Raw genomic sequence first — 10,333 nt, 5'->3', positions numbered from 1 at the left:
TGAGACATAGTTTCGCTCTTGTTGCCCAGGCTGAAGTGCAGTGGCGCAGTCTCGGCTCACTGCAACCTCCACCTCCCAGATTCAAACAATTCTCCTGCCCCAGCCTCCTGAGTAGCTGGGATTACAAGTGCTTGCCACCATGCTCTGCTAATTTTGTTATTTTTAGTAGAGACGGGGTTTTGCCATTTTGGGTCTTGAACTCCTGACCTCAGGTTATCCACCTGCCTCTGCCTCCCAAAGTGCTGGGATTACAGGCGTGAGCCACTGTACCCGCCCTTCTGTGGAACTTTCTATCCTCAGAAAGGTATTACTTCCTACAGCAATCTTTTTTTTTGAGACAGGAGACAAGGTCTTGCTCTGTTTCCCAGGATGGAGTGGTACAATGGCGCAGTTGGGGCTCACTGCAGCTTCGACCTCCCTGTCTCAAATGATCCTCTCATCTCAGTCTCAGAGCTGGGACTATAGGTGTGTGCCACCATGCTGAGCTGATTTTTTGTATTTATAGTAGAGACGGGGTTTCTCCATGCTGCACAGGTTGGTCTTGAACTTCTGGACCCAAGCCTCCCAAAGTGCTGGGAGTACAGATATGAGCCGCCATGCCTGGCATACCGCAGTTGTTCGAAGGATCATATGCCTTTGGCCAGGAGCAGCGAAGACTCATTTTACGTTTTCTTCTCACACAACACCCCTCATAACTGCTCCCTCCAAACTCATACTGGAAGTGTACAGATTAATAATTTTAACACTTTATACTACAGATATGTATTTTCTAATTAGATGACTTATATCAGCAAAACTGACTAAAGGTAATGGAGGAGTTATAAAGCCAGAAATGATCCAACTCTGCCTATTTGAGGCTATTTTTTCTAAATCCAAATACCATGTTTTCAGTAGAGAGGAGTCATTTCCCTTGGAAGTTTCCTGTTTTCAGCTTTGTTGAATAATGTTTTTCAGTTGAATACACGATGGAGTACTTGATTCTGAATGTTAGTTTTTTGGAAGGCATTTTGTCAATATGGGGTCTCAGTAGGATAATTAAAGAATGATTTGTTGCTAACATGAATTTGTAACTTATTTTATTAAACAGCGTTCGTTGGAAGATCCTCTTACAGTTCCAGTGTCGGAATCGTCTTTTGCTAACCGGGACCCCAATTCAGAACACCATGGCAGAGGTAGGCACTAGTCCAGGTCCCAGGTTTTATATCTTCATAAAACAGAAGGATTCCAGCAGAGCATAGAATTCTTTACCCATTCCCCTGCAGTGCTACTGCTTTGTATAAATTACAGTCCCCACATAAAAGACTTGCCCCAACTCATCTTTCAGGCATAGGCATCATTCCTGTTTTCTTATTCTCTGGCATAAGGCCAATGAATTACTGTATTCTTTTGCATTTACGTAAGGAATACTGACCACATTAGAAAATGTAAACATTTAATGCAGAGACATGTTTTTGCTAGAGTTGAAATGTAATATTTGTTAACACAGAGGGGAGCTAAAATTTTTGGGGGGAGTTAATTGATCATCTGGAATAAGGGTCAGAAATCTTTATAGAGGCTGAGTGCAGCGGCTCATGTCTGTAATCCTAACAACTTGGGAGGTCAAAGTGGGAGGATGCCTTGAACCCAGCAGTTCAAGACCAGCCTGGGCAACATGGGGAAACCCCGACTCTACCAAAAAAAAAAATCAAAAAATTGGCCAAGCGTAGTGGTGCATGCCTGTAGTCCCAGCTACTTAGGAGGCTGAGTTGGGATGATTGCTTGAATCCTCAGGTCGAAGTTGCAATGAGCCGAGATCATGCCACCATACTCCAGCCTGGGCAACAGAGTGAGACTCCATCTCAAAAAAAAAAACCAAAAAGAAGAAAACTTCATAGAAACTGGCAGATAGTACATACTCTATAGAGTTTGCAGGCTATACAGTCATGGTTGCAGCTACTCAACTTTGCTTGTTTAGTATAGTAGCCATAGACAATACATATAGGTGAATGGCCATGGCTATGTTTCAATAAAACTTGGTTTAAAATAGTGGTAGACCAGACAGGCCATGTTTTTCTAACCCCTAATTTAGGATTATTAGTAGCAAGTTATCATACCTTAGGTTGTGTTGAATTATGGGATAGATTTTTATAAGAAGATCGTTAAAACTATCCCATTGCAAAATCTGAGCATGACTTGCACTTTCAAACTTTTAGTTTGAAATTAACTGAAAAATAATCACACTTTGCTACAGCACCTAATAAAATTAGGGTTGGTTGATGAGGCAAGCATGTAGTTGAATTCATTCATTCTCTGTCTTTCACTCACACATAGACATGGATCTAGGCACTTACACACGAATACACCTGCAGTTGTCTCTCTCTGTCTACCCTAATACATCCTTACACACTGTCATTTTGTTGCTCTGTAGCTATTTCATTTGTGTCTTTGTTTACAGCTTTGGGCTCTGCTGCATTTCATTATGCCAACGTTATTTGATTCACATGAAGAATTTAATGAATGGTTTTCCAAGGACATTGAGAGCCATGCCGAAAACAAATCCGCTATTGATGAGAGTGAGTACTATTATGAACTGGCTTTCTTTCTGTCTACCTATCAGTATAGGCAACCACATAATTGCGTATTTTCTTTTATTTGAAGAATTTTTCTTTCAGTATACATAGACAAATCAGGGAAACAAAACCACATATTTTGCTTATAAAATACTTACATTTTTTGTACGTATTTAACAGTCAAAAAAGAATTAATTTAGATGATTACTACTATAGTCTTGTCTAATCAAGGCAGATCAGGCTTGATTCATAAAGTACTATATTTTAGCTTGCAGAATTCACGTTTCCCATTTAGATCTTGGAAAATTCATATTGGCCAGGCATGGTGGCTCACACCAGTAATCCCAGCACTTTGGGAGGCTGAGGTGGGCAGATCACCTTAGGTCAGGAGTTCAAGACCAGCCTGGCCAACATGGCGAAACCCTGTCTCTACAAAAATTAGCCAGGCATGATGATGGCAGGTGCCTGTAATCCTAGCTACACGGGAGGCTGAGATAGGTGAGTCGCTTGAACCTGGGAGAGGTGGAGGTTGCAGTGAGCCAAGATTACATTATTGCACTCCAGCCTGGGTGACAGAGCAAGACTCCATCTCAAAAGAAAAATTCATATTTAATTGTTTGTGTAATGGGTCAATGCTTTTTTCCTATGATAAAAACAGCAAATATTAGAAGGGTCATTTTGTTATTTTTCTCTATGTATTAGAATTTGTTTCCATTGTGAGCATTTTTAGCCTTATCAATACTTTTGATCTTGTTGAATAATATCTCTCTGATTTTAAGAGCATTCTGGAGTGTTTATTACACAACATGAGCTTGCTCACTATTAGAAAAGTCCTTATGTGATTTTACACTACAAGTTGTTAATTTGCTGACATCTTTTGGAGGGTAATTTTTGGGGAACACTGACAGTCCCAGGTAATTTTTATTATACTTATAACCCTATTATTGGTAAAATGTCCCTAAAACGTAAAAATGAATTCTAATGAAAATAGAGCCTAATACATTTACCCTGTTGACTATAGCAAGATGGTACAGAAAGTTAAAATTCCTTGCTTTTCTACTTGGGAAAAAGTTTCAGTCTACTTTTAGAGAATCATTGAGCCAAAGGATTTTTGAAGAGTTCAGTGAGAGATGAATGTGGTATTTGTTTCTGTTGTTTTTGTGAAATCAGTATAATGTATTATTTGGTGGCCTCCTGGCATTTCAGATCAACTTTCTCGCTTACACATGATTTTGAAGCCATTTATGCTGAGGAGAATCAAGAAAGATGTGGAAAATGAATTATCTGACAAGGTGAGTAAAGAAGACCTCGTGTGTTTAAGCATCATTAGGTACCAACTTAAGATTCCAGGGGGAGAAATTTGTTGGTATATGTTTCGTTGGAAAGTTTACTTGAAGGAAGAGGTTTGCATGGATCAAAGAGGACTTAAAATGAGGCAAATAATTGAGGAAAATAACATCTTTTTATCTTTTTCTTTTAATGCTTTTTACTAGAGAATTTGAAACATTACAAAAGTAGAAAGATAGGCTAATGAATCCCCTTGACCCATTGTTCCATTACGATAATCATTAACTCTACCTCTCTCTTATTCAAAAGCAGATCCTGGATGTTTTATAAATGATTATTTGTTTATAAAGTGTTTTCATGTGTATTTCTAAAAGATTCCGTTTTTTTAAATACTGCCTAACTGCATGCCATTATCACACCTATTTCAAAAGACCAATTCCATGATAGCATCACATATCTAGTCAGTGTTCAGATATCTCCAGTTGTCTTTGTGTGTCTGTCTCTCTTCTTTAAATAATTAATTTTGTAGCCAGGTGCAGTGGCTCACGCTTGTAATCCCAGCACTTTGGGAGGCCGAGGCGGGCAGATCATGAGGTCAGGAAATCGAGACCATCCTGGTTAACATGGTGAAACCCTGTCTCTGCTAAAAATACAAAAAAATTAGCCGGTCGTGGCGGCAGGAGCTTGTAGTCTCAGCTTCTCAGGAGGCTGAGACAGGAGAATGGCATGAACCCAGGAGGCGGAGCTTGCAGTGAGCCAAAATCACGCCACTGCACTCCAGCCTGTGCGACAGAACGAGACTCTTATCTCAAAAAAAAAAAAAAAAGAATTTGTCAGAATAAGGATACAAGCAAGGTCCGCACATAGCATTTGGATAGTCTGTCTCTCAGTATTTGGTTTGTTGTTTCTTTTGAGGCAGGGTCTTACTCCTTCACCCACACTGGAGTGCAGTGGCACAATCTTGGTTTACTGTTGCCTTGACCACCTGGGCTCCAGTGATCCTCCCCTGTCAGCCTCCCAGGTAGCTGGGACTATAGGTGTGTGCCACAACACCTGGCTAATTTTTGTATTTTTTTTTTTTTGTAGTGATCAGTTTTGCCATGTTGCCCATGCTGGTCTCAAACTCCTGAGTTCAAGGGATTCACCTGCCTGGGCCTCTGAAAGTGCTGGGATTACAGGTGTGAGCTACTGTGCCCGACCTCTTAGTATCTTTTAATCCCTCCCTTCTTTTTTCCCCCTTGTAATTTTTTTTTTTGTAAGACAAGGGCTCGCTCTGTCACCCATGGTGGACTGCAGTGGTGCAATCATGGCTCACTTCAGCCTTGACCTCCTTGGCTCAAGCAATCCTCCCACCTCAGCCTCCCTAGTAGCTGGGTCTACAGGTGTACACCACCACACCTGGCTAATTTTTCATTTTTTCATAGAGACAGGATCTTGCTATGTTGCCCAGGCTAGTCTGGACTCCAGCAATCCTCCCACCTCAACCTCCCAGAGTGCTAGGACTATAAGCATGAGCCACCGTGCTGGACTTAAAAAATCAGGGATTGTATGTATATATGCTTCAAAGAGAGGAGTGGAACTGTACCTTTTCAGCCTCCCTAGTAGATGGTACTATAGGTACACACCACCATGCCTGGCTAATTATTTATTTATTTATTATTTTTTTGAGACTGAGTCTTGCTCTGTCAACCAGGCTGGAGTGCAGTGGCGCGATCTCGGCTCACTGCAACCTCTGTCTGCCTGGTTCAAGCAACTCTCCTGCCTCAGCCTCCCGAGTAGCTGGGACTACAGGTGTGTGCCACTGTGCCCAGCTAATTTTTGTATTTTTAGTAGAGATGGTGTTTCACCATGTTGGTTGGCCAGGATGGTCTTGATCTCTTGACCTCATGATCCACCCGCCTCGGCCTCCCGAAGTGCTGGGATTACAGGCATGAGCCACCACATCCGGCCCTGATTTTTTATTTTTTAATTTTTGTAGAGTCAGGGTCTCCACTGTGTTGCCCAGGCTGGTCTCAGAACTCCTTGGCTCAAGCGATTCTGCTGCCTTGGCCTCCCAAAGTGCTGGGATTACAGGTGTGAGTCACTGCACCCAGCTAGTTCATAATTATTGTTTAGTGCTACATAGGGAGGTGATCTGAAGATCTAGTATGGTGCTTAACTGTGTATAGTATGTGTTTCTTCAACATCATTTAGTGTTTTCTATCTTATTATAGTTTTGTTAGGGAAACTTAGAGAAGGTATTAAAGCAAAGATGACATGTGAGCCAGGTTTCAAATGATGAGTTGGCATTTACTAGGAAAATGTGGTGGGAGTAGGGGGCTAGGCAACAAGGGCAGCATGAGCAAAGCTAGAGTAACATTCAAATATGCAGCCTGTGTTGGCTAACTTTCAGATAATTGTGGTTAAGTGAATAAGTGGTATATGAGCAGGTTATGATGACGAGAAACTCAGACAGTAAGATAGGTTAGATTATGGGAGAACTTTTTTTTTTTTTTGGAGATGGAGTCTCGCTCTCTTGCCCAGGCTGGAGTGCAATGGTACAGTCTTGGCTCACTGCAACCTCTGCCTCCCGGGTTCAAGTGATTCTCCTGCCTCAGCCTCCTGGGTAGCTAGGATTACAGGCTCGTGCTACCACACCCGGCTAATTTTTGTATTTAATAGAGACGGAGTTTCACTGTGTTGGCCAGGCTGGTCTTGAACTCCTAACCTGTGATCTGCCCACCTCAGCCTCCCAAAGTGCTGGGATTACAGGTGTGAGCCACTGCACCCAGCCTGATTATTGGCGGCTTTCGTTGCCGAGATGAGAAGTTTCAACATTTTACTATAGGCAGAAATGCACACTGAAGATTTTTTAGCCGTTGAATTCCTTTATAAGCTGTATGTGGAATGTATATCACAACCAGAAGAAACTGGAGGCAAGAAGACCACAAAATATTATCAGGCTATACTATATCAGATGAGGGCCAGCAGCAGGCAATGGGTGTGATTAGAAAGGGTGGTAGATTTCCAAGCTGAATTGAAGGATTTAGGAAATACTAGAACACAGGGTGTCAGAGAGCGTTCAGAAGTAAGTTAAGTTTGTCTTTCCCAACTGATGGAATGGTAATGCTGTTAACCAATTTAGTAAATTGTGGAAAAGAGAACTGTTTTTCTGACACATCACGTATGCAATTGCTGCAGACTGAGTGGTACTCTTAGAGTTAGTAGTTGCAGGTACTGGCCTGGGTGTGTTTGGGAATATATTTTTGTGTGTTACTGTCATGACTGTTAGTTGGCACTGTTAGAAGTAGAAGAAATTGCCCAGGGAAAGCAAATGGAATGAGTGATGAAGAAAAGAGGGCTGAGGAATATACATGTTTTCTGAATGATTGTCCACGTTCACAGGTTTATAGAGATACTGAGTTCACATATGTTTATTCTCAATCATAATAATAGTTTGTGTGTGTTTTCAACTTGAAGCAGATGCTGAATTTTCTTAGAAACTATTTTTCCAAATATAAATGTTCTTATTGATTTTTAGATTGAGATTCTAATGTACTGCCAACTGACCAGCCGACAGAAACTGTTATATCAGGCATTAAAGAACAAAATTTCCATTGAGGATTTATTGCAGTCTTCTATGGGCTCTACCCAACAAGCACAGAACACCACCAGCAGCCTCATGAATCTGGTCATGCAGTTTAGGAAGGTAAGAGCTTAGGTCAGTTGCCTTGAAGTTTTGTTTTTTGTTTTTTGGGGTTTTTTGAGATAGAGTCGTCTAGCTCTGTCGCCCAGGCTGGAGTGCAATGGTGCGATCTCGGCTCACTGCAACCTCTGGCTCCCAGGTTCAGGTGATTCTCCTGCCTCAGCCTCCCAAGTTGCTGAAACTATAGGAGCCTGCCACCATGCCTGGCTAATTTTTGTATTTTTAGTAGAGATGAGGCTTCCCTATGTTGGTCTCAAACTCTTGGCCTCAAGTGATCCACCCACCTCGGCCTCTCGAAGTGCTGGGTAAGCCACTGCGCCTGGCCTTGAAGTTGTCTTTATAACCCATTTCAAGAAAAACAGTCTATCCTTGATGTCAGATAAACAAAGGCTGTTAATGAGATGAAAATGGGAAAGTATCCATTCCCAAAGGTAAACATTTGGGATTTGGGATCCCTTGTCATTACGTGTAAAGATGTCTGTATGTGGTAATATTGTCTTACCATTTCCCTTCCTTTTAGGTGTGTAATCACCCAGAGTTATTTGAACGACAAGAAACTTGGTCTCCATTTCATATTTCCCTAAAGCCATACCACATTTCAAAGTTTATCTACCGTCATGGACAGATCAGGGTCTTCAATCATTCACGAGACAGGTAGGGAAGTATTACTATCTGTTCACTATTAGTGTTGTATAATTTACAGTTTTATTGCTTAGCAGAAAAATATAATGGAGAGTATATGAGTTCTCCAACAATGAGGCATTTAAGTAAAGGGTGAACAACTATTTGTTGAGGGATCTTATGGAAGGAATTTGAGCACTGTTAAATCTTCAGCTAGGTAGCCTTAAAGGCACTAGTCACTTCTGGTTCTTCTTTGAATCAGGAATGTGCATGGATTTGTAAATAATGTACTTGCAGCCAGCATGCATATCTATGCCCCGTTGCTGAAATTGGTTTGTGATGGCTTAATTTACATTTGGAATTGCACTTGTGGGTGAACTGATTGTATTGTAAGTTAATCATATTTACCTTTTTCTCAGAGTCAGCAATGATAAATTTAATAAAGTTTAAAGTGGTTGTTAAGGTGATACACTAGAGACAGTTCCATTTGGAAAGTAGATGTGTGGTCCATTCCACACCTGTGAGTTAGTATGGTCCCAGCTTCTGAATTTTTAAACAAGTTCCCAGCGGTTTTTTCTGCATATCAACATTTGAGAACCATGGATTTAGAAAGCTCTTTTGTAGAGAAACTCATTACCAATATTTAGTTTAATGAAACTGAAATTGAAACACATTTCTTGGATTTTACTTTATGAGTTATTTGTAGCTCCAGGTTAATATTTAACTTGAGCGGGGGGAAACAGGCCAGAGCTATATTGCTTTTAATATAGTATACAATGCCTTAGGGCACTAGAATTGTGATTCTCTGAAATAAATTGAGACTACTTTTAACTTGTATTATCTTCTTACACTGTCATTAAATACTTCGTACTTTTTGACATGTATGCTATGATTTTTGCTTGGTAATATGACAAGAAACTTCTTAAAAGTGAAAACAGTTCCAAAACTAAAAGGTTTTACTTGATATGGAGCCTCTAGTCTAGTTAACTTCCTATTATTTACATTTGGGTTTGGCTTTATTTTATTTACTTACTTTGCAGGTGGTTAAGGGTTCTTTCTCCATTTGCACCAGACTATATCCAACAGTCTCTCTTTCATAGAAAAGGTAGGTGTTTTGATCTTTGGGAAAGGAGGTTTGTCAGAGTCTTACCAGGATGCTCTTTGTTTTGCTGAGAGACTGATTTAGAACGAGTATTAGTTTTGCCTATATGATAGGCCTTTATTTATAAAATCTTGGTAAGATTTAATTAAGGAAATTAGTTATCTTTATAGGCTCTGTGATTTGTAGCTATGAGAGGAAGAAGTAGAAAATAGTATTATTGACTTTCCGTCTTTATTTTATACCTGCCTTTCAAGAATTTCTTGCCCTTGAAACTTGACAAAGTCAGTGCTGGAGTCTCTCATTAATGAGACTTCCATCCGTCTTAGCCTAAGGAAAAGAAGCTACTCAACTTTGCACATTGTCCAAAATATTAAGGCCAAGGTTCAGAACCTTTCACCTCTGTCCTGTCCTTATCTTTTTCCTGGCATTGGACAAAGAGAAGCCATTTAGGCAAGCATCCAAAAATCCCAGAGGTAACGAGCCGTCTCTAGTCTGTTCCATATACGCCCTGTCTCATAGGCCTGCCTCTCTTATCTGTAATTGTAGTATAAAGGTGTGGCACCCTAACTTCCACCAAAGTGGCTAGATCAGAACCTTTTAGAATAGTGTTTTGTTCTTAAGTCAGAACTCAGCAGTTGAGCAGGCTTTAACTGAGCATCGTCTCTTGGTTTGCTGTTGGGTTTCAAATTGTCTTTTCTATTTCAGGTATTAATGAAGAAAGCTGTTTCTCTTTCCTTCGCTTTATTGATATATCTCCGGCAGAAATGGCAAACCTTATGCTTCAGGGACTTTTGGCCAGGTGAGAGGTTTGCTTATTGTTTGATAAGAGAGCAGTTAGGAATAAATGGGGTAGATATTGAATACTGTGGAATTAAATATTTAATATTAAATCATCTTAGGGAACTTGTCGTTAATTTTCTTTTGTTAAGGATAAAGTTTGGCCGGGCGCGGTGGCTCAAGCCTGTAATCCCAGCACTTTGGGAGGCCGAGACGGGCGGATCACGAGGTCAGCAGATCGAGACCATCCTGGCTAACATGGTGAAACCCTGTCTCTACTAAAAATACAAAAAACTAGCCGGGCGAGGTGGC

At 40.7% G+C, this 10,333-nt stretch overlaps 1 protein-coding gene across 1 annotated transcript in view; it reads left to right on the top strand.

Moving 5' to 3' along the window:
- Positions 1-10,333, top strand: part of INO80 (INO80 complex subunit) — a 122,955-nt gene that overhangs the window by 43,230 nt on the left and 69,392 nt on the right. The window contains exons 15-21 of the mRNA XM_011956676.1: positions 1,088-1,172; positions 2,435-2,552; positions 3,756-3,841; positions 7,357-7,524; positions 8,042-8,175; positions 9,183-9,247; positions 9,950-10,043. Of these exons, the coding sequence (XP_011812066.1) occupies positions 1,088-1,172; positions 2,435-2,552; positions 3,756-3,841; positions 7,357-7,524; positions 8,042-8,175; positions 9,183-9,247; positions 9,950-10,043 (750 nt within the window). The remainder of the gene's footprint in view (positions 1-1,087; positions 1,173-2,434; positions 2,553-3,755; positions 3,842-7,356; positions 7,525-8,041; positions 8,176-9,182; positions 9,248-9,949; positions 10,044-10,333) is intronic.

This window comes from Colobus angolensis, unplaced genomic scaffold, assembly GCF_000951035.1.
Source record: "Colobus angolensis palliatus isolate OR3802 unplaced genomic scaffold, Cang.pa_1.0 Scaffold420, whole genome shotgun sequence".
NCBI classification, from domain to species: Eukaryota; Metazoa; Chordata; class Mammalia; order Primates; family Cercopithecidae; genus Colobus; species Colobus angolensis.
Note: the sequence above shows the minus strand (reverse complement) of the source record. Positions and strands in the feature narration are given on the sequence as shown.